At 45.1% G+C, this 24,719-nt stretch overlaps 1 protein-coding gene across 1 annotated transcript in view; it reads left to right on the top strand.

Moving 5' to 3' along the window:
* The window catches only part of CTDSP1 (CTD small phosphatase 1), a 33,590-nt gene extending 9,421 nt beyond the window's left edge, over window positions 1-24,169 (top strand). Inside the window, exons 2-7 of the mRNA XM_066611643.1 lie at window positions 11,068-11,216; window positions 13,041-13,142; window positions 15,193-15,249; window positions 17,903-17,995; window positions 18,619-18,804; window positions 19,723-24,169. Of these exons, the coding sequence (XP_066467740.1) occupies window positions 11,068-11,216; window positions 13,041-13,142; window positions 15,193-15,249; window positions 17,903-17,995; window positions 18,619-18,804; window positions 19,723-19,851 (716 nt within the window). The 3' untranslated portion in view covers window positions 19,852-24,169. The remainder of the gene's footprint in view (window positions 1-11,067; window positions 11,217-13,040; window positions 13,143-15,192; window positions 15,250-17,902; window positions 17,996-18,618; window positions 18,805-19,722) is intronic.
* Window positions 24,170-24,719: the final 550 nt, after the last annotated feature.

The following is a 24,719-nucleotide window of genomic DNA, read 5'->3' as shown; positions in this document are numbered from 1 at the left end:
CTCAGAACTTGCTTATGCATAGGTATCTGTACTTCTTGCACATAAAGGCATGTAAGCCTTGAGGTGTCTTTGTGCCATTTATCACCTGTGCATAGATGAATCTGCAAGCAGTGGGTGTGCATGGATGCAAGGGGATGGCTGAAGATGGACTGCTTTGTAGCTCTTTGACTTTGGGCTGCCTTTAATAGTTAAAATATTGTAGGGCTTTGGCAGGCAACTGTCTCCCATTGAGGTATTAGATTTTGTCACATGGGGCCCATTTGGGTGTGTCCTTTCACAAAAGTGTGGCTCTTGTACAAACAGCCCAATGTTGTAGTCGGTGAATATCTGGACGCGTGTGGACTTGCTTCATCATTCCATCAGTTCCAGGGGAATGTGGACTCTGATGCCAGTGAATTACTTCATGGTAAAAGCAAAACAGAAACCCCAAACTTGGACCACAATCTGGCCTATAGAGTTAGATGCACTTCAGCTGAATGATTTCAACCAGCTTAAGTACCTCTAACCTCCAACCTTTGATAGCCAACCTCTTACTGTAATTCCTACTTGATTGAGACAAATTCATGGAGCTTGGGCTTGTCAGTGGCAGTTAATCCTGATGACTACATGGCATCTTTCAGATTTAGAGCCAGGATGCTGAAGAGTGTGAGATGTGGGTTTCCTGTATGCATTTGGCTGGCAACTGTGGGAAACAAGCTTCTGGACTAGGTGAGCTTTTAGTCTGATCCTGCAGGCCTCTTTTTACATAATATCGGCCTACCTGCCAAGCCAGTTGCAGCCCACCACTCATCTATTGTGACCTACTAAATGTGTGACTAGCCCTCTTTCCTCCAGCAAAATCAGGAGGTTTAGTGAGTTGCTGGTGGACTGTGGTTAGCTTGGTAGGTGGTAAGTCATGTCTGTTCAGCAAAGTGTAAGTTGTGATTCCCGTTTCTGGATCCACTCCAGTTGGTTAGAGTGACCAAACCTTTGTGTTCTAAGAAATCTTTCTGTGGTCACCTACTCTCTCTGCTGTGCACAGTGAGTGCCAGACTTAAATTTGCATATTTCACTGTGGTTCTGCCGCTTGTTCTTGATTTGATTTGTTTCTCCCTAGAACTCTTTGCTTCTGGTCAAACAGACTGAGTTTTGCTTGTTGATTTGGCTGTTCAAATGGTTCTTTGACCTGCTGTGTGTGTATGTATGTTTTGAAATGGAAGGATAGCTTTTGTTCTGAGCTGTGATCTTCAGATCTTCAGCACAGGGCTTGAAAAGCATCTCAACATCCATTTTGGGGAGAAGTCAGCTTCAGCTTGTACCAGTCTTGCTCAAGAGTGTGCTTATTTAAAAAAAGAAAGAAAACAGTATGCCAGTATGGTGAAGTGGTTAGAGTGCTGATCTTGGACCAGGAAGTCCAGAATTCAGTCTCTTCTTAGTCATGAAGTTTACTGGGTGATCTTGGGGTCAGTTGCTATTTTTCAGCCTTAACCTTAACCTCAGCAAGGGTTGTTGTGAGGATCCAAAGTGAAGGAAAAGCCTTGCGCATTGTCTTGAACTCCTAGGAGGAATGTTGGAATATACAGTAAATGTGAAAAATAGATTTTCAGGTTCCTGTATGTATACCATAAAGTTTCTAAGGTCTTGGCTTAGACCAACATCTGGGATGTTTTCCCCAAATTTTCTGTAATGTTTTGCAGTGACAGGACCTCCAATTGACTTAGCTGGATTTTAGCACAAGAAGCTGAATTGTTCTTTGATTTGTTGAGAAGCTACTCTGTTCAGATCTGCATTTAATAGACTGGGAGGGCTTATTGGAAAAGAAGAGGTAGAACTATTTTAGATCAATTACTGGATGGCTTCTGCATGTACTGGCACAAGTCTTTTCTCACTATATTGTGACCACATTAGCTATTGATAATTTTGGGCTCCTTACAAGACTTCTGTGCAGTTTGTTGTGCTGGATTATTGTACAGTATATGAATGCTTCAGCTGAAGTTTTACCAGTGGACTTTGCCTGTTCAGTAGTTTCTTTGGGGCATTAAAGAGGTCAGCCAGAGCCAGGTAGAATAACTAGCCCTGGTGACAGGAAAATCCCCCAAAGCCATTACTAATGGGTCCAGATCCATAAGCCTCTGAGGTCTTTCCGATACTGCTATTCTCTGCTATTCTCTGGCCATGATTAAGCCCAAATCTAACAGATCTAATGATCTGTTCATGACAAATCTCCTCCCCTCTGCATCCAGGCCATCCTGCACCTGTCAAGCAATGCCTGTCACCTGCCTGTGATCAGCATGCTGATTAGGATGCAGTCTTGGAGTCCTGATTGAGGGAACTCCATGCACATGCCTGAGATCACCTCCACCAGCTCAGGCAGGTATGAACACTTGAATCCTGATGACATGGCACCTGATCAGAAGGATGGCATTATAATAGGTGATAATGACTTTGCCTCCTTTCCCTGCAGTCATCACTGCTGCAATATGTACCTAGGAGTACATATTCCCCTCCGTGTTCATCTGAGCAGGATTCTGTCATATGTACCAGTTCAGTTTGGGTTTTTTCTGCAAAATCCAAGGTGATTTATTTTTACTGACATTTAGGGCTCAGACGTTGCCACCAATTTTGAGAGGCCTCCTATTGGTTTTTCTGCCAACACCGACAATACACAGATAGATCAGAAAGAAAATCCTATCTTGGATGAGATGAGGGGTTGTGCTCCTGGACTTGAGGACTGTTTACAGCATTGGGCAGGTGCTTGATAATGTAGCCTTGCATTTGTTGCTTTGGCAGTAGCTCGTAGTCATGCATTGATGCTCTTGCAGATGTCTGGATGGTGCTTTGTATTCATGTTATAGCGCTCAATACTCTTTTCAGACTGAGTAAGTGATTGACTGAAGCTGCTTTATTTGCTCTTCTGGTTTGCAGACCTCATTTCACCTTTTAAAAAAATTATCATTTTATTAAAATAAGGCTGTATAGTGTTTTTTTTCTCTCCTTAGGTCCTCTTGACAGTCAATTTTAAAAAAACCCCATAAAACACTTTTCTGAGGCAGGGAGACATTCTCCCCCATCCCGTCCATGCTTATAATTTACACCTGCCAATTAGAGGACATAGTGTACCTGATACAATATTATTTCAAATGTCACTGAGGGAACAAAAGCAAACCGTTCTGGATATTGCACTGGCCTAAGAACAGTTTGTCACCTCTGGATCAACGTGCCCAATAAATTTGTGTCTTTTAACATCTCAGTGCTTGTCCCCAAAAGCTACTTGAATAACACTTTTAAAATACAGACATGGAAACTGCTGCTGCTAATGGAGCAGGAGTCTGAAGGCAATGGGCTGGCATTAAATCTGAGTCCCTGTTGCTGCTACTCTTCTTCCTACCACTGTTATTTTCCTGTCTTTACCCTCTTTTTCATGTTCTCTAAAGGCTAATTCTTGGGATGCAACTAGATGTGACGGCAGCAGAACCCAAAGCAGATCCTGTCAATTTCATATAAAGCAAAGGGCTGGAGAACATTCGAAAAGCACAGCATGGGTTGGGAGGAAGAGCTGGGCTGACCCTCCTTTTTTCCACACAAAGTAATTTCTTCCTGATTAGTTCTGGGGATGGAAAGGGTTTTTTTTTTTTTTAAAAGTAGTGGGGGAGAACACGTGAGCAGTGGGAGGACTTGCCTCCTTCTTCCAACCTAGCTGAACTTCACTAAATATCCTGCCCTCCACCTATCACTGTACAAGTAGATTACCCCTTATCTGGACATCTGAAATATAGACTATTCCAAAATCCAGACATTTTGGCCCAAAGCTTTTAAAAAACTTACTGTATTGTGAACACTAAAACACTCATTCCCACGTACAGTGTAGGTATAGGCTGTAAGTTCTATTCTCTGCAGTTTGTTGTGTACCTGTACAGGCATTGTTGGAAAAATGTCAAAGAAGCCAGCAGACACTCTCATGGGTAGCAAAGAAAAGAGCAACAGGAAGCAGTTCTCATTATATTCATGCAGTTAGTCCAAAATCCACGCACCTTCCTGCCCCAAGCAGTTCAGATAAGGGATGCTCAACCTGTATAAGGATTCCCTGTACAGATTCTGCACAGTGACTTGCCATGTCATGGCTGGTTTGACCCTCAAAGTAGTAAACCTCTGTTTTCAGATGATTGTTACCAAACATTTTTCTTTAGAAAAACGTCCTTGTCAGGGAGTGCATTAAGTTAGAGCAGGGGTATCCAAAGTTTTTGGCAGGAGGGCCACATCGTCTCTCTGACGTCGGGGGCTGGGGAAAAAAAGAATTAATTTACATTTAAATTTACATTTAAAATTTGAATAAATTTACATAAGTTTACATAAATGACTATATTAAAGATGAACTTCTATGAATGAATGGAGGTCTTGCAATAGCTCAAGGCCTATAAAAGGCCTTGCACAAAGCAAGGCTGACCTTTCCTTTGCTGCCGCTACTGCATCACAGACGTGAAAGAGATGTTTCAGACCTCATTGATAAATTAAAGATCAATAAGTCACCGGGCCCTGATGGCATCCACCCAAGAGTTATTAAGGAATTGAAGAATGAAATTGCAGATCCCTTGACTAAGATATGCAACTTGTCCCTCAAAACGGCCACGGTGCCAGAAGATTGGAGGATAGCAAATGTCACGCCTATCTTTAAAAAGGGAAAGAGGGGGGACCCGGGAAACTATAGGCCAGTCAGCCTAACATCTATACCGGGTAAGATGGTGGAATGCCTCATCAAAGATAGGATCTCAAAACACATAGACGAACAGGCCTTGCTGAGGGAGAATCAGCATGGCTTCTGTAAGGGTAAGTCTTGCCTCACAAACCTTATAGAATTCTTTGAAAAGGTCAACAGGCATGTGGATGTGGGAGAACCCATGGACATTATATATCTGGACTTTCAGAAGGTGTTTGACACGGTCCCTCACCAAAGGCTACTGAAAAAACTCCACAGTCAGGGAATTAGAGGACAGGTCCTCTCATGGATTGAGAACTGGTTGGAGGCCAGGAAACAGAGAGTGGGTGTCAATGGGCAATTTTCACAATGGAGAGAGGTGAAAAGCGGTGTGCCCCAAGGATCTGTCCTGGGACCGGTGCTTTTCAACCTCTTCATAAATGACCTGGAGACAGGGGTGAGCGGTGAGGTTGCAAAGTTTGCAGATGACACCAAACTTTTCCAAGTGGTGAAGACCAGAAATGATTGTGAGGAGCTCCAGAAGGATCTCTGCAGACTGGCAGAATGGGCAGCAAAATGGCAGATGCGCTTCAATGTCAGTAAGTGTAAAGTCATGCACATTGGGGCAAAAAATCAAAACTTTAGATATAGGCTGATGGGTTCTGAGCTGTCTGTGACAGATCAGGAGAGAGATCTTGGGGTGGTGGTGGACAAGTCGATGAAAGTGTCGACCCAATGTGCGGCGGCAGTGAAGAAGGCCAATTCTATGCTTGGGATCATTAGGAAGGGTATTGAGAACAAAACGGCTAATATTATATTGCCGTTGTACAAATCTATGGTAAGGCCACACCTGGAGTATTGTGTCCAGTTTTGGTTGCCACATCTCAAAAAAGACATAGTGGAAATGGAAAAGGTGCAAAATAGAGCAACTAAGATGATTTCGGGGCTGGGGCACCTTCCTTATGAGGAAAGGCTACGGCGTTTGGGCCTCTTCAGCCTAGAAAAGAGATGCCTGAGGGGGGACATGATTGAGACATACAAAATTATGCAGGGGATGGACAGAGTGGATAGGGAGATGCTCCTTACATTCTCACATAACACCAGAACCAGGGGACATCCACTAAAACTGAGTGCTGGGAGAGTTAGGACAGACAAAATAAAATATTTCTTTACTCAGCGTGTGGTCGGTCTGTGGAACTCCTTGCCACAGGATATGGTGATGGTGTCTAGCCTGGATGCCTTTAAAAGAGGATTGGACAAGTTTCTGGAGGAAAAATCCATTAGGGGGTACAAGCCATGATGTGTATGTGCAACCTCCTGATTTTAGAAATGGGTTATGTCAGAATGCCAGATGCAAGGGAAGGCATCAGGATGAGGTCTCTTGTTATCTGGTGTGCTCCCTGGGGCATTTGGTGGGCCGCTGTGAGATACAGGAAGCTGGACTAGATGGGCCTATGGCCTGATCCAGTGGGGCTGTTCTTATGTTCTTATGTTCTTAAACAACAAGCAGTGGAGGGAGCCCTCATCCCACAGCTCACGCAAGAGGTTAAACAGTCGCCCTCACAGTGAGAGCAGTTGCATTGTGCCAGTGTGGTCTCCAACAAATCTCAAGAGGGCCAGAGGCTCATTGGAGACTGGGGGATCCCTGAGGGACCTTGAGAGACCTTGAGGGCTGCAAGTGGCCCCAGGGCCGGGGTTTGGGGACCCCTGAGTTAGAGCTGTGTGTGTGTGTGTAAGAGAGAGATTTGAAGAACATTCAATCCTTCAGTCATAGCTTCAATATCTTGGGAAGAACTAGGGCAGAATTAGGGGATCTACCAGCATCAAACCTGCAAAGATCATCCTTCTTTCCACTTCACACGTGGAAGATGATGTAAGCACAGATTTGTGACAGCAACTATGTATTTATTTAATGCTTCAATTTATATCACACTGATTATCAGAAGTGCAAAGCAGTCTACAAATATATAGGAAACTGCAAACAATTTCAACAAGGAATAAAATATTTTGTATAGAGTATTGATTCTTGTTTGATAAATCCTTGGGTCCCATGGGAGAAGGGTGATATATCAGCTTTGTAAAACAAAATAAAGCAACAAAGAAATGAGTAAAATATAATAACAACAGTTTAATATGGAACTAAAAGCCATCTGAAATGAAATAGTCTTATTTCCAAGTAAGTTAATTTGAAAGCATGTGGTTCTTTAAGATGACCAGGTTCCACGCATTTAAGGGCTAAAGCCAGCTGTTTGAATTGGATCAGGAAGGAAATTGGCAGCCAGTGAGACTAGAAAAAATAATGTTGCATGTTCTAGCTGATTTGGCCTCACAAGTGTTCTGCTGGTGGCATTCCACATCAATTGAAGCTTCTGGATAGTCTTCAAGGGCAGCCCCACATAGAGTGTGTTACAAGAGTCTAACCTGGGCAAAATGGGGCATGGGTGACTTAAATCACAACCTCTGTTTCCAGACAGGGCTGCAGATGACCAATCAGGTGAAGTTGCTAAAAGATTCTCCTGGGTAGTAAGCGATAAAATTGCAGAGAAGTTTCCTTTATCAATGTCATACATTTTTTATGCACACGGAAAAGCTGCTAGTCTTGACTCTTTAGTATCTCCAAAATGAAGGTACTGAAGACTAACATACTAACTTGAGCACATGTAAAAGAGCTGCACCGTTAAATAGCTAGATATTTCCTAGGAATAAACTTTCTTTTCATGGCTGGAGCCAATATACAATGAAAGTTTGAAGGGATGTTGCACTCACTGACTCTGGTCCCCTTTGCACATATGTACCTTTCTGTGCATGTTTGCACCAAAATATACAAAGTTCAAGAGGTAGGGGGGCAGTAAACATAAGGTGGTTGAGATAGGGCTGAAAGGCACATTTCCCCCTCCCCTCAAATGCATTGGTCAATAGATAGGACATGAAAGTGCGGGATATAATCTCCTGAGAAGAGTCAATTATATGTTTGAAATTGTCCAGCTTGAGTGGCACTGTATCTGTTCATTTTGGTACTAATTAGTGTTATGAAATGATGGAAGAGGAAAGTTTTCTGTGGAAAAAAAATATAGCTGTGAATAATTTTCCAACCTGTGTCACCAGATGTGAACGTATAAGTGCACCATCATGCATAGGTAATTAACTAATGGACTTTGTTACTGTAAGATAACCATTAGCTTCGATGGCTTTGTCAAAGACTTTTGACATGTTTCTGGAGGGTAAGTTCATCGACTGCTATAAGCCACAATAATTAAAAGGAGCCTCCATGTTGAAAAGCCTCCTCCCATTAGGGGAAGGACTAGAGGTCAGTAGTGGGGACATGCTTTCCCTTCAGAAGGTCCCCAGTTTTGTCTTAGTAAAGGATGGGAAAAGACTTGAACCTGAGACCCTGGAGAGCCACTGCCAATCAGAGAAGATGGTATTGGGCTGGATGGATCAAAAGTTTGACTCTGTGGAAGGCAGCCTTCATGCCTTTACTGACTATCACGTGATGGGTACAGAAAATCAGGGGGAAGGTCTTGTGATCTTCCAGAATTATCTAGCTGGCTACTGTTAGCAAAACAATACTGGATTAGATGGCTCTTTAGGCCTGATCTAGCAAAGTGTTTTTGAGGCTATTTTTGCTAGGCAAACTCCTGTAGAAGCCTTCACTTTGGGATTTACTACTGGGAAGTAGGGTGGGGACAAAACATTGCAGCTTAGGATAATGTACACAAGAGGGGTTCTCTCATTTTTCCAAGTAGTTTCCATTGCTCAAGTCTGAATGCTGCCTATCTGTTTTTAATATATATTTGGCAGGCGCCTCAATGGAGGCAAAATTCAGTAGCCATCTCAGAGTCTTGTGAGGGCAGCAGAGAGCCTGCTGGTGGGGGCTGGGCTACGGAGTGAACTGGAATAGCAGCAGGCTTGAGAGAAAGGGAAGGAAAGACCTCTGCAGAAAAGGCTGTCTGACTCCAGACCAGAGGCGCTGGGGATGAAGGAGCTGCCAATTCCCCCCCCCCACCCTTCCTGCTCTGGCTGGCTTCCCCACCCCTCCTTCATCATGCCTTGGCCTCTGTGATCCAGGGCATCCAAGAGTAGTAAGAATCTCATTATCTGGGGCTGGATTAGGGAGCAGTAGACGCTCACAGCAAAAAGGATTAGATGGGAAAGTGAATTTAATCTAGAGTCCTGGAGATGGCACCTGATTAAAACAGCCTCAAGTTCTCCTGGTGCCCAGAATGAGCATGACACCAGAGGAAGATGGGGGTGTATTCTTTTTCCATCTAGAACCAGGGAAAAAGGTATTTACGAGAGGTTGGAAGAGGAGATTGCTTTGGTATGAATGGCAAAAGGAAAAGCCCCTGAAGAGTTGGGGAGAAGACCAGAAAAACGGGCTTTCTGGTGAATCTTTTTATCGGCAGGATCAGAACCATTTCACATGTTTATTGCACTCAGAGGCCCTCCAGTTTCTTTCTCCATCTCACCCTTTGAGACCACCCCGTCTTCAATATTGCCCATAGGCCATTTTACCCAGTGGCAGGCCTGGTGCTTTTCCCACCAAGAGTGTGGCACTTTTTCCTCTCATTTGCTGCCCCTGACCCAGAAGTAATTGTGGTGCCGTTGTCATCACTGCAATTACTTCCACGCTGCCTCCTCTTTCCCCCTTTAGAAAAAAAAGGGGTAAGGAATGAGGTGGCCCTGGCTCCACTGGAACTTTTTGGTGCTGCTGTAAGCGGAGCCCAGGAGGCGAGCGCTGCCCATGTTCTTAAAGTGGACATGCCTCCTGGGCACTGCTTCTAGCAGTGCCAGAAAGCATCGATGGAACGTAGCAGCGGCATAAAAAGCTAAGTCAAAGCTAGATGCGGCATGGTCTGAAATCAGCATCAACAGTGACTGTGAGAGAACAGCCAGTGTTGGTGCAGTTCTGGATTGCAGGAAAAACTGGTGGCAGGAGAGAATGGGGCATGGTGCCACCCCCAAGCCTGGCACCTGGGGCATTTTCCTCCTGGGTTCACCACTGATTTTACCTGTGGTTCTTCACGGCATTCCATTTTCCTCCTGCCCTCCTCATCACTTCCATAGGCCACTTTGCTTGGCACTCTGCTTTCCCCAAAGAAGTACATCTAGTCTGGTATCTCCTTTTTCATCAGGAGCCCAGCCCACCAAATATTTGCCCCTCTCATCTAGATAGAATAATAAATTTTTGTAACTCCTTGCCCATCTTTCCCTCTAGTCACTGAGATGTAAGAGCCTATCTAGCTGATAAGGTCATGACTGGTAGTGGCAAAATTGGAAGCATTTTTTTTTGTGGGGCGCCAGGTTCACCGTAGAATATTAAAGATATAAATAAAATTAATAATTAGAGATTTTATATCTCTAAGGTAGATTGAAAAACAATCAAAATGTTGTGCTTAAAAATGTCGTGCATGTCAGTTAATGGACCAGATGAATTTAAGCACATTTTCGTATGAAATTGCATACATTAAGACTAGAGTAGATTACCCCCCCTAGTGTGAGGCTCCCTAGGGCACAGGGCCCAGTTGGTCCAATTGGCTTAAAGCTGGCCTTGAATGCCTCAAGAGCTAATTGTACTTGGGCACAGGATTTTGCTCAGTGACACAGCACATGCTTTGCATGCAGAAGGTCCCAGGCTCAGCATCTCCAGGAAGTACTGCAAAAGACCTCTGCCTGAAGCCCTGGACAGCTGCTGCCAGTCAGTCTAGACTAAACTAGATGAACCAATGACTCTGTAAGGCAACTTGGTTTGTTCTTTCTCCCCTGCAGTGGCAAATATTTTTTCCACTCGGTCTGTCTGGGGCACAAAGCCACAGGCAGTCCTGGTTTGTGGCATGTGTGCCCCCTCATAGGAACACCCAGGGAAACGAAAGGTGTAGCAACTGAAGGGTGGCATAAAGTACATATGTGCAGTTGAAAAGTCACATGTATCGTGAATATAAATTACACTTTAACATGAAAAGTACTCCAAATGCACATCTTAAAACCTTGCCCGAGGAGGAGAAATGTTTGTGGTACCTTGGCACGTGGCTTTTACTTTTCATGCTGCCTGATGAGATGTGGCATTTGCAGAGTGATTTGGGTGCTTTCTTGCTTCGCCGCCTTCAGAGTGGCACACCTCTGGGAAGGGACAAGGGACCTCTTGGGAAGGGACAAGAATATGAGACAAGCAAAGGGGAGAGTTAAGAATATTGGCAGACACTATGCTATGTCTCGCCTGTGTGGGCGGAGCTTACATTGTGGGCAGCACTGTGAAGAATACCTCCCTTGTCTTACAGAGAACACTTCCCCTTTTAGTGTCTCTGTAGTGGAAGACCGGGGAGGGTGGCATGGAGGAGATGGTTTGGCAGGAGAACCCGGCCTTCTAATTTCTTCTGATCTCTGTTCTCCTCCAGGTGCCCAGAACCCGTCACCTTCCAAGAAGCCCAGGAACCGCAGCATCTTCCAGTCCCTCTTCTGCTGCCTTTGCCATGACAACTCAGAGCCTATCCCAGTCAACAACAATGCCCCACTGCTGGTGGAGGAAAATGGCTCGGTGCCCAAGGTAGGCCCACTGCCTGGCTGCTGACTTGCTCTATGCCTGTTGGGGTGACTGAGGAGGGAGGCTTTGGGCTCCTGTCAGGATATTGCCTTGCAGACTGTGGCTGATCTCTGGAGGGACAGATCTGGTTGACTATGGGAGTCTGGCTTTCACAAACAAAAGATTACCTCCACCAAATAGTTTATCTCCTCCCCCAAATAGTTTTTAATGAACTCTTATTTCATGTCACATTTCTGAGCCCCTTGATCTGATACTAATATTTTCAATGCCAAAATTGTTCACACCGGGCTGCCAGTGGAGAGTATTGCCCAAATGGCAATGGGTTCAGTCTTGTGGTAGGAAGCCTCTCACAAGAGTTTGAGAGACTTGGAGTGCACTCCATAGTCTCATAATCTAATATGCATTAGTTTCCCTTTAAAATCACCCCTTTGTTCTTGTAAGCATTCTTAAACTCTGCACATGCCTGCAGGGTTTCCACCTTGCAATCTCTGGTCAGGAGACTGAAACAGGAGACCAGGCAGCCACCACTTTCCTTGCTCATTCTTGCCTACTCCCACCACATTCTCCTTCACTGATGAGCTGTGCCCACCAGGACTTCAGATGTGCTGCAGCACAGTTGAAGGAGTAGATGATGAAGGACTGAGGAGGAAAGAAGTGAGAAGAACCACTGCTACCTTGTCAGGTGCTCCTGTGGAAACTGTAAAGATCTGTGTCTGGTGTGGAGGCTGAGAGGTGGCAACTCTTGCTTAAAGCATGTAGGTTTCAGCCCTTTGAAAACATGCAAGCTTTCTCATCTGCTTTTGTGTTTGTGAGCTCAGAGCCAGGAAGTGGCAATTTATTCTGTTCCCACAGATAGAATTTTTTTTAAAACCCCTGCTTACTTTCTGAGCCAACTTTCAGGTCTTGCCTGAACTCTTCCATCCTTATGGCAGCATCCTTCTGACTGCCTGTTGCTGAGTTGGGGGTGGGGCAGAGACAATTGCTTTGGGGGTCTTCCCACAGACATCTGATTGGCTCTTGTGGGAAACAGGATGCTAGACTTGATAGGCCCTTGGACAAAACAAGCAGAGCTCTTTCTGTGTCAATTACCTGGTTGTAGATGCCCAGAGACCTTAGGCTGGCAGAACAGAGACCTGCTTGGTGGTAGCACCTTTCCATCCTTCAGCGCAGCCAGAACCCCAAGTGAGGTGTGCCTTGGCAGGGTTTTTGCTTATGACAGGCAGCTGACCCAAGCAATGGAGATCATTGGAGTCTTTAATAATAGCCCCAGGCAGCTAAATTACCAGCTCTTTTTAAACTGATAGTTGTGGATTTTAATGTGCCTTGATCCTTGCAGCTAGTGCCCTCTGGTGCTTAGTTGTGGAACTACAGAATCGTGTCTAACTTTCTATCCTATCCTATCTAAGTTTCAAAGCAGATTTTCTCCTGTGTGATCACTCCACCCCAACTGGGGTGGAAGTGACTGAACTGGAAATGAAAAAGATACAGTGCACCATTGCCAGGCTATCTGGCCTGATGCTGCTTTGAGCCCAGCTCTTGCTTCATAGAGGCCCATGACTGAAAGATCAATGCCTGCTACAGCTTCTTCTACTCCTTGTTTGGAATTTTGGGGTCAGCTCAGATTAAATGAGAACATGCAGTGCCCAATGAGGCAAGTGGTGCTCAGATGTTGTGAAGTGCTAGAGCTTTGGGGTGCTCCTGTGTTCTGACTTCTACCACCCTAAGTACTAGCTGGCAGAAGCTGTATTTCTCATCTCCTCACACCCTTTCTCTTTGCCCTGCTAGCTCTAACCATGCTTTCTCCTATGTGCGTTTTTCTTTCTGTAGGCTACCGTGAAATACCTCCTGCCAGAAATCAAGCCTCAAGATGCCAGCAAAATATGTGTGGTCATTGACCTGGATGAGACATTGGTGCATAGCTCCTTCAAGGTCAGTCCTTCCCAGTGTTCAGGTCTACTTGACCTTTGCTGATTCTCACTGTAGACCACCAGTTCCCAACCTGTGGTCCATGAGACCCTGAGAAGTGGTCTGCGAGGACTCGGGGGGGGGGGGAATTGCTTTTGATCACTTCCAGTGTCTGACCAAGCAAGCCATTTCCCAGAGACCACCAAAGAGGGTGGAGACCACCCACAGCCACAACCACTTAAGTGTCAGCTGTGGCTTTGGACAGTCCATTCTCTGTCCTCTCTGACAGTTTGTATGGGAGTGCTTTGAGACAGACCACTAGAGAGGGCGAAGGCCAGACCACCCACATCTGCATGTGGTCCACAACTATTCTAATTTTTGCCTCGGTGATCCATGGGCTCCTAAGGTTGAGAACCACTGCTCTAGACCAGTGGTTCTGAAACTCTGAAGGAGCTTTACTCCCCCAGTAAGTTCTTACGGGGAGGGGCTAGGGCAGTGATGCGATCCCCAGGAGGTGCAGGGAGCCCTACACAACCCTGCACAGCGCTCCCCGAGGCTTGGAACATTCCCTGAAAGTGGACACAAAGCACTTCTGTTTTGCAGGAGGTGCTTTGCACCCGCTTTCAGGGAAGGTTCCAAGCCTTGGGGAGGGCTGCGCAGGGCTCCCCACACCTCCTGCAGCCTGCTGCAGCCCTGCCTGCACAAGCACAAGCAAGTCACAAGCACCCCCCTTGCCCCCCCATATGGACGCGATCCTGGGGATCACATCCCTGCCTCTCCCCTTCCCCCACCCCTTAAAGGGACGGGGGAACCTTTACACAAACTGGTAGGTCGCGACCCACCAGTTTGAGAACCACTGTTCTGGACAGTCCAATATTTGTCTTTTCCTAAACAAAATTTGAGACAGAACCCAGGATGTCCAACTTCTGCCCGTCTTTTAATACCTGTCCTTCACAACCCTCCCAGATTCAGGAATAGAATTCCGAATTGTCACTCCCCTGCATCACTATCTAATTCAATTCTTTCTGGCTCAGAGTCGGGCATAGAACTTGTGGACTTTGTCATTCCATGTCACGGCCAGAGTGTTTGCTCAAGCTGAATATATACATACTAAGCACATTTTGTATATAACTTAATTTTTATGATATATGGGTGTATAATTTTGTTTCCTTAATCATAGAAATTGGCATTCTGTGTTTCAACACTGGGGATTTTGTTTGCTCTCTTACTCCTGCTGTGGTTCTAGTCATTGCCTTTTCTTGGGATGCTCAAGAGTCCTGGTTGTGCTCTACCCAGAAATCGCCTACCCTCTGTGCAATGTGGAATGCTTGTTCCCTTTCTGCTTCTGGTGTAATCACTTGCTACTAGATCTTTAGGGCAGTGAGTACACGCTCAACATTTGCTCTGTAGAATGGATCCAGCTTCAGTTCTCTTCTCTTCGGGTGGGGAAGAGTGTAGTAATGCCAGGTTTGGTGAAGCAGGCTGGCAGAGGAGAGGAGTGGGTCAGAAAGGGAGTGGCTTCCTTGTGACTGACAAGTTGACTTTGTAGCAAGAACCTAATGCTAGAGAGGCCCTCCTTCATATCATGTGCTGTGGAAGGCATGTTTGAGGATGCCAGAGAGGGCTTTCTGTGTAACTGCAGCCAAACTATGGAATTCCCTCCTGTGGGAGGCATGTCTCATGCACCCTCTCTGTTGACCTTTTGCCATCAAAGAAAACCTTTTTTATTCTGGCAGACATTTGGGGCTTAGCGCAATTTTTTAACGGTTTTTATGACAACTTTTGTCTGTGGATGGTTGCCTTCGTTGCTATTACTTCTTATCTTATGTTAATAGTAATGTATATAATCTGAATGCAATGTAATGTATATACATATATGTATAATGATTTTGATGTGTTTCTTCTTTTTTGTGAGCAATGTTATGTGAATGGAATGGGGGAGTATAAATACATATTAAAAACAATCATAAGAGGTAGTATGAAGCACCATCCATGATGGTGGGAAGCATAAGAAGCTTGATGTGGGAGACATACAGTAGTTCACTGACTCTCCATGTCTCTCTTCCTTCCCCAGCCAGTGAACAATGCAGATTTCATCATCCCAGTGGAGATTGACGGGGTCATGCACCAGGTAGGGGGCGTGATGTGAGAAGAGTGGCCCAGACTCTGTGGTATTGGCAGTGGTGCCCTGGGATGGGGGAAGGATTTCTTGGCAGAAGTTGAATTGCCAAAGGTGATTCTGGGATACAACGGTTGGGGGGGGGGAAGGGAGCAGCACTATTGAAGTCCTCACCTGCCCCACATTGTTCCTACCTGTTGCACCTACCATCCCTCCTTATAAAGGCCGTAGCCAGGTTCAAGTAATCCAGGATAGGCTGTGGGTACTGCAGTCAGCCTGTTCTTGATTACTTGGCCTTGGAAGCAGCCAGCAACAGCGTGAAGAAGCAAAATGATAGTTGTGTCCATCAACCTTTGAAGAGGACCTTCACCATTGTGTGTGCTACATGTATCCTTGGATCGTTTCCCAGATAACCAAGCTTCATTGCGCCATCCAAACCCCAGAGTTTGATACATCTCAGATTGGTCATGGGAGTGTTGTATGTTGAAATGCAGAAAGGTGCCCCTTGGTAGGAAGGATCAGAGCAAGGAAACAGTGTCTGTGAGTCAAAAGCCATAAAACAGACTTGGGACAATAATCGTGTTTTTTTTATTGTTGTTGTTAACAGTATTTATATACCGCTTTTCAACAAAAGTTCACAAAGCGGTTTACAGAGAAAAATCAAATAACTAATGGCTCCCTGTCCCAAAAGGGCTCACAATCTAAAAGATGCAAAACACCAACAGGCAGCCACAAGAAAAGACACTGATGGGGTGAGGAGGGCCAGTTACTCTCCCCCTGCTAAATAAAAGAGGAGCAACCACTTGAAAAGTGCCTCTTACCCAGTTAGCAAGGGTCTTCAAGCAGCCTCTCTTGGGACAGGATCCTACAGTTGGATTTCCTAAAGTGGTTGTAGAGAACTAGACTAATCTAACCAACTCTCTTGTACAAAGCATGAGCTAACTGAACCCTAAGTTGTGCCTTGCAAGCATTCTTTTAGGCTATTCCAATTCTTGGAACTTCACCCTCCTCCTTGAGAACATCCTTCAGTTACGTTGTCCTCAAAGGCAGAAAACCACTACTTAAGCCATTTCTCCCCATCATACGCAACAGGGATCAAATGTGTACACATTTGTGTGCTGGGTAGAAACAGGTTAATCTGTGTGGTATCCTCCTTTTTGAGTTGCTCTCCCCACTTTGGCTCTGGAAGGCAGCTTTTTTTTCTTTCAGCCAGGATATATTGAGACTTCTATATGTTGAAGATGTTTGTAGCACAAAATCTATGGCTTAGAACAAAATCTATCATAAATATACCAAGGCAGCAGGTTTCTGGTCCTCTTAGTTAGGAAGATCTTCGTAAAATGCAAGTTGAATCCCTTGAATACTCAGAAACCTCAGAGATGTCTGGCAGGTTCATCTATTGATTGTTGTGCTACTTCCTGGGTCCAAGACATTTCTGATCTGCCTGTGTAGATGTATTCCTACTCTAATCCACCCCAAACACTCATATGTAGTACCCTCTTGTCCAAAAATACCTCTTAATACTGTGAACGTATACTCTAATAATACCACTGGAATAAATTCTGAAGGTTACATTACCTGACTTCCTTGATCATGGAGATTCTTTGAGATTCTGGCTGCGTTCCAGTTTCTTTTCCTGCAGAAGTCTGAAACCCTTGACTGCAGTGCACTTTGCTAAGAAATGCGGTCTGGATTGGGTTTATTTGGAATGAGGACTTTTTGATTCCTTTAGCTATACAGTCCTTTTTTTTTTTTTAAGTGAAAAGAGCCAAAAACGGGACTGAATCTTGCTTTGTGCTCTTGTTTGCCAACCCAAATACAACATGCTCTCCCCATCATCAAGCCTTGTGAGTAAAATTCAGCAGGTAGAAGTGGTGACTGGAGGTCCAACTGTCAACAATTTGAAAGAGGTATTTGCTAAATTGTTACATATGCTCTTATCTCTTCAGATTTGGTAAGAGGAGCTCACGTTTTATACTCTGTATCTAACCAGTGACATCCTGTTAGAATATAATTTATATCTGTGATAATGTAGTGCTTCCAGCTCCATCTGAATATTCACTCATTGTCCCTGAAGGACAATTCTCTGTCATTTCGCAGGCCCTTGCCTTGTGGCTCGGTTGTCCTATCTTGGAATATGCAAACTCAACAAACTATCCTGCCCTGTTCTCGTTCTGGACATTTTCAGCCAGCAAATGTCAACTTGCCATCTCCCCTCAGCCAGCTTTACCAGAATGCCTAGCAGGCACTTCCACTCTTGTCTCTCATGACTTTTACTGTCACAGATGGATGGCCCTTGGAAAGATGATGGGACCAGGAACTGTAAAGTTGGCAGCTGCACCAAGAGTCAACACTTCGCCATGGAAGAATTTCCTAAATTTAGGGCACCACAGACAGGTTTTCATCAGAACTCTACAGAAAAACCACTTGGCAAGGAGGGTCTTCCTGTCCTTTGGCAACTTGTTCTACTACCCAACCTTTCTTACAATCCCTGAAGAATTTTTTTTTTCTGATATCCATTCTAATTCAGCTCAAGAGAGGACAGTGCAACATGGTACAGTGGCTCTTTGTTAGTCTAGAAAACAGGCTGTAGGCTTCCTCTGGTTCAACTTGCTAGTGAACAGACCTATGCTTGTGATCCCATTCCATACTCTCCCTTCTCCAGGTGTATGTGCTGAAGCGACCCCATGTGGATGAGTTTCTACGGCGGATGGGTGAGCTCTTTGAGTGTGTGCTCTTCACTGCCAGTCTAGCAAAGGTAAAATTTCCTGCTCCTAATTTCTCACTTGACTCTTCTCCATTGGTCCCTTTTGAGTTAGGATATTACCTCTGTCTGGGGAAAGTGAGGCACAAGGGAATCATACTAAGTATGAGGCAAACCTAAAAGTCTTGATTCCCAGTATCCATGTCACCTGTTCTATCCCACTTGCTCTGAAATAGGAATAGAACCCAGAAATCCTAGCTTTCATTATTGATTTCCTGACTGTCAGCATAAATAGAAAAGATTAGCTTCCTGTCCAAGAGTAGAGCTGGATGATGTCATCAGTAGGGGACAACCCCGTTTGTGGAGTGAGTTGTCATATGACACATGGAAAAACCAAACCTGCCTCAGCTCTGTTAACAATGCATAAGCTGCTCCCTCACTTACATGGAAGATGAGACCCTGTTCTCACCTAGATCTCATTCTCCTATCTGAGCTAAGGAAGAAACAAGAATTATATTTACCTGCTTGGATGGGAGAAACTGGATGGAAGCTCACGCATGAGGAGGATGAAAGACACTGCAAACCTCTCAAGATGCCCTATGCAGCAGTCTTCTCCCTCTGCTCCCCACAATGCAATGCACATCACCCATTCACCTCTCTGTCTACTCCATTCCCAGTATGCAGATCCTGTGGCTGACCTGTTGGATAAGTGGGGGGCCTTCCGTGCCCGCCTCTTCCGTGAGTCATGCGTCTTCCACCGTGGGAACTATGTGAAGGATCTTAGCCGCCTGGGCCGCGACCTGACGCGTATCATCATTGTGGACAATTCACCAGCTTCTTATGTCTTCCATCCTGATAATGCTGTAGGTAGCCAGACAGACAGCCGGTGTGATCATAGCGGTGATTAAGTAACTTTTGAGTTTTTGAAGCACTCCCAGGTTAGTGGGAGGATTTTGCACCAAAGGGGATACATGGGTAAGGGGAGTAGAACCACCCTCCCTTCCTTGCTCTACCTTTCTTCTAGTCTTCCTCCTGATACTAGGAACTTCCTGGTGCACAACTCAGTTTCTTGTTCATTAACTCCAATTTATAGATACATAAGACCTTTTTAGCATTGAGGGCTAAACGTAGTGGCAGTGGATTTGTGTGCTTAATTGCCGATCCTGTCTTACCCCCCCCCCCCGGGAGGGGTTTGGGAGGGGGAACAAAAAGACTGCCCAGAGGTTCTGAATCATTCTCCTACTCACTGCTTACCCCTCTGCAGCTCCTTTCTCCAAAAGCTTTTCTCACAGCAAAGCTCACTTCTGATATGGGAGCTCAGCTAAGTTATGATCAAGTGGATGGAGAAACTGCAGGGGGGTAAGCTGGGGAGCATGCTAGAACCCATCAATTGCACATGCCTCTTACTGTTTGGATGAAACTCCTACACCCCTCTTTATGTGTCATTGGTGGCAGGCACATGTTTAAACAGAGATTTGCTACTATTGCTTCTTGTTTGGCCCTGAAATATTTGGGATGGAATGTTAAAGAGACTCTTCACTCAGTGCTGAGATGCAAAACGTCTTCAGACAAGGCAGTGCATCCACCTCTAAGGTAGAACTTCTGTTTATAGATGGTATCGGTAAGCCACATCCCTCAAAGATTAAACCACTGGATATATGGGCATTTCCTAGCACCTGCACCCCTTGTTAGCCCTCCTTAGAGCGAATATCTGTGGGAGGATAGTTTAACCATTTGTAACTAGCAGCCTCTTAACCCGTTCCCTTCTCTCTTCCTGGCAGGTGCCTGTGGCTTCGTGGTTTGACAACATGGCCGACACAGAGCTTCTTGACCTGTTGCCATTCTTTGAGAGACTCAGCAAAGTGGACGACGTGTATACAGTGCTAAAGCAGCACCGGACTAGCAGCTAGTGACCACAGGGGGGCTTTGGGCAGGGGAAGAAGGGGTGCGTGCCCATCTTGGCTACTTCCTTCTGATGAGTAGGACAGCCTGCTCCCCTACCCTAGCCCCATGGCGGCCTCAACGAGCACTGCAGTGCACAGGAAACCCTGCAGGGGGCAGCAGAGAGCACATGTTCCTGCGGGGCACCAGGACAGACACCAGTGTCTGAATGTGACCTTGAACCCCTGAGAGGAAATAGCCGTTGCATTTAACAGTTTGTCCCCCTTGTCTTTTGGGCTGTGGGGATCAGAACCCTAGCCCATGTTTTTCCTCACATCAAGTGGGACCAAAACCAGCAGCCCCGTCCCCTCTAACTAAGGGGACAAACCATAACCCTGGCCCATTTTCTCATCATTAGGTTCAGGAGGCTTTGCAAGTACTGGTCCCAGGTGCCCACCACATCTCAGTGTCACTCTGTGTTTCCCTCTGCTTCTTTGTCAGTATGAAGCCCTAGATGGGAAAGAGTGTTACTTATGTCTCTGCTATATTTCTGTCAGTGGTGACTAGAAGTACTTAAGAGCTGGGGAGATCCCAAGTGGAAAGTATCTAAGACATGTTGAGGAGGGACCCAAGAGAGACTTTGGGCAGACTTCATGGGAGAGCTGAAAAGATTTGGAGAGAGACAAAAAATAGATAGAATGTTCTATCAACTGATGGTTTTGGCCTTAAGCTTGAGGACTGTATCTCTCCTAAACTAGACAGGTTTACTTGCATGGATTGTGCATTGTGCTATAGGTTGTTTTCTTAGAAACAGTGTGGTGGGTGGTGTATGGCCATTGCAAATAAGATATCTATCTTGGAATAGATATCTGCTTGGATATACTTCTTGCTTCCCTCTGAAATATTCCCTTTAAGTGGGAACATTCTCATATTTACTGTAGAACTTCCCTATTTGTGGGGGGAAGGGAGGGGAGGACCCCATGCATCACTTAAGTTTCTGCCTGAATGGAGTAGTGAATAAGAAAAGGACAGGCGGAAGGAAGAGACACTGTCTCCCACTGAGAGATGAGGTTAACTGCCTCTGTCAGTTTGGCCAACTGGACACTGATACTTCTAAGTGCCTTAGAGGTCAGATAGTGGCCAATCCAACGGTTAGAACAGCCCCAGTTCCCACCCACAGTCTAATTCCAGCCTGGTTGAGGAGACAAAGCACCCATGTTGGTTTTGTGATTAGTTGGAGCAGGGGAAGATGGTTCATGATGTCAAAAACCAGTTTGGGAGACAGAAGGGAGATAGAGAGAGAGTGAGACTGTTTGCAGCAAGTTTGAGGAGGGCTGAGGGGAAAAGAAGCACTTGGGTTGATTTGTACTAAAAAGGAAGAGTGATAATTAAAACCCTCCATTTTGGCCCAGATTTGGTTTTTCAGAGCTCTAAGTGTGTGATGGTGATCCTGCTCAGAAGTGCCAAAGTATGATTCATTTCTGATTTTTCCTCCTTGTAGCATCTCCATACCCCATGCCAACCCTGATTTTCCTATGGCAGCCTCTGGCATAGTCCCCATTCTCCGGTTTCCTTAAGTCTGCCCTTCCAGTGTTTGTGGCCAGAAATCATGTAAGTGTATGCTGGATAGGGACAGGAGGGGAGCTTTCCCTTAGCCAATGTGGCTTTGTCTCTGTGCTTTAGTGCCTTCAAATGCCAGGGCCTGAGATGGTGTTGTCTGTGGCCTATAGTTTGAATTCTGTAACTTTCCTGGACTTATGGGACATGTGGGGAAATTGTGCCTTTAGAAGTGATGGACCTGCCGGTATTGTTGAGAGAAAGGGAATGGACACTGTGAAGAGTGATGTTAGCAGACAAGACCTCTGCTTTGTCAACAGTCCAGCGGCTCCTGGTTCCCTGAGGCTGTTGAGCTGGAATCAAGCTGGTTCTTCCTGTTAACCATGTCTATTCCCACCTCCCTCAGGAGCTTTGAAAGCCCATTTAACAGGGAAGCATCTTGAGCCTGAGTGGAATTGTCTTGGTTCTCCGTCAGCCATCCCTGCAAACTGCGGATTTGCCTCATTCTCTCCAGTGCCACTTTTGAATTTGCCTTAAACTGTTTTTTTTGGATACAAGAAAAAAAAAATCCTTGTGCCTTTGTACTGTTGTTCTTGGCCGTTTTGTTAAAGAGAGGATGTGACGCAGCAGTGTTTTAGAGCCTTAGGCCATGTCAGGATGGAACACTTAGGGCTGGGGCAGCCTCAGTCTCCAAAGTGGCTCATTTAGGGTCACACTGAACCTCACTGCCAAGGAGCAACGGAGCAATCCTTTGCAAAGCCAGCATAATACAATAGTCCACTTAAACTACTATCCTAAAGAATTGAGAATAGTTGAAGTACCTCATTGCTGCCAGACAAAGTCTGAGCAGGCAAGTCTCCGTAGCCCAGTGTTCTTTCTTTGGGGAGCCAGGAAGCTTTAGAAACTCCTGTGCGTAGGGCTGCACCCTCTAATGGCTGATGCTGGATCTCTCCATCAGCAATGTATATATTTGGTTTTGAAGATCAGTTAAACTGATTTCATTCCTCGGGAGTGAGAACTGCAGATCACTTGTGCAGCGGAAGAAAGCCTTCTTGTTTCGTTTTCTTGGTTATTTTACCCGTTTTTAAAAGAAGTTGTCAACAAAACAATAAAAACAGCATTGATTTCCCCATTCCAGCTGCAGCCAGGTTGAGAGAGGAGAAACCGTGGGGAAAAAAGTTCAGTACATAAATAGAAAATCCCCAGAAATACAGTCACTCCATGACCTCTCTTTACCCAGGCTCTATCAGAGATGAAATTTTTCTCTCTTTCTATCATAAATTGCCTTACTTTTAAGGTGGCATAAAAACAAATCCCTGGCTACCCAGTGTTCCCCTTTGGGGTAGCTACGTTTGGCTAACCTGGGTACTGTTTGAAATGCATAAGATTCCATTGGGTTCCTCCTGTCACTCCAAACAACCACCATCTTTGTTATTATGGTGTAAGGAAACCTGCACAGAACAGTCAGCAAGTGCTCTGTGCTGGTAATACTCAGATCCTCTGTCACCAGCACCACAATCCACCTGCCCCAACAGATAAAACCACTCCATTTCTGAGGTTCATCCAGACAAACCCTTTGTAGTGGGTGTTGCTCCCCGCCCCCAGCCACTCAGGGAGGTTGATTTTTGTTTGTTTGATTGACAGGATGCGGGAAGAAGAATCTAACTGGGCACATTTTAGATTATATAAATATGTATAATGTGTATATATTTTAGGGGAAAAAATGGAGGAAAAAATCAGAGGATTTTTATAGCTGTATTTTTAACAATGTTCTTGGGAGATGGTAATTATTTTTGTGTGCTTGGTTGTCATTATTCCTGGTGTAAAAGGAAATGTGGTGGGAGTGATTTTTGCTCATGAATTGACATCTCTACTCCTGGGGAGCATGCTCCCCTTCTCCAAATGCCAGCTGCTTCCCTTACCCCAATATCCACTGGGTTAAATAGATAAAGTGCCCCACGGAGTATTCTATAACCTCAGTGTTAATAGATTAGTTTGCCAAGGGTTAAAATGAGACAAAGATTTAACTCTTTCAGGCCCTACATTCAATGTGCCCTTTTCATCAGATCTGGAATGCCCAGAGCTGATCCTTGGCAGTGAAGAGATTCCTTCACATCTTTTCTGTTTTACACACACCCTTTGTTTCTGTCCATACATCCCTTCTCTGTCATTTTTTGCCTCCACCCGCAAATTCTAATAGGGCAGTAAGCAAGCCCCTTTTGATAGTGTTTTATTGGAATTCATTTTTTCCCCTCCTTCTCTCTATCACCTTGCCTTTTTTCCCCCAATCCTTGCTTAGTAGGGAGCAGGGGGTTCAGATTCAGTGCCAGCACCCAAGTCTGAGTTCTCTGTCCAACACAGTATTGGAAACCACAGCACTTTATTAGGAAAGAAAATCCGAATGCCCTCTCAGTGCCAACTGAAAACTACAGAGCACTGCAAGTTTATAACAAGACATGTCAGGGCAATCATGTCTTGTTCCTGATGCTGCCCCCTTGTGTATCCTGGGCTGGCAGAGGAAGGTGCTATCAGATTCTCCCACCAAAAGTCTCTTTGGTAGCTGTAGTGCTTGCCTTTCAAAGTTACTCCTTAATGCCGTGTCTCCTCAAGCAGGTGCCTTTGGAGAAGGAGCTGCACCCCACTTGTATCTGTTCCAACTCTCACTGTGTATCTGTTGACCACAAAGCTGATCTTTAACAATGGAAGAGTGTGAGAAATCACAGATCAAAGTGCCTTCTCTTGTGATTCAAACTGTAAAATAATCTTTAAAGAAAAACAATTATAAATGCATGAGAACCGTGTCTGCCTTTTTGTGTACCATAAAATATAAGAAATTGTTAGCTGTGTTGATAACTGGAATAGGAAGACATGCCAAACAGGTAAGTTTCTTAAAGTATGCAGATGATGGATTACAAAGCTCTGTTATCTCTCTCACACATGTATGCACTGGTCAACTGTTTTTCCTGTTCAAACATTAGAAGTTCTTTCAATGACTGAGGGCCCAATCCTATCCAACTTTCCAATGCCAGTGCAGCCACAATGCAGTCCTGAGGAAAGGGAACAAACATTCCTTAGCCTTTTAGAAGAGACTGATTTCCGTTTTTGCCTCTAGAAGTCACTTTGCTATGAAGAAGGAAGGATGTAGGTAATTGTTTGGGTATACAATCTCTGCTTCAGTCTCCTAAGTCTATTTGTCCAACTACTTTTATCAATGAACCAGGGACGAATCCTGCAAACAAAACTAGTTCAGTTTTGCAAAGGAAAAGGTGAGGGATGCTGGTTGGAACTGAGCTGCAAAAGGAGAGTATAACCACTGAATGTTAAGTCTCTTCAGCCTGTT

Source organism: Tiliqua scincoides, chromosome 1 (genome assembly GCF_035046505.1).
Source record: "Tiliqua scincoides isolate rTilSci1 chromosome 1, rTilSci1.hap2, whole genome shotgun sequence".
Lineage (NCBI taxonomy): Eukaryota > Metazoa > Chordata > Lepidosauria > Squamata > Scincidae > Tiliqua > Tiliqua scincoides.
This window is presented reverse-complemented; position numbering and strand designations above follow the sequence as displayed.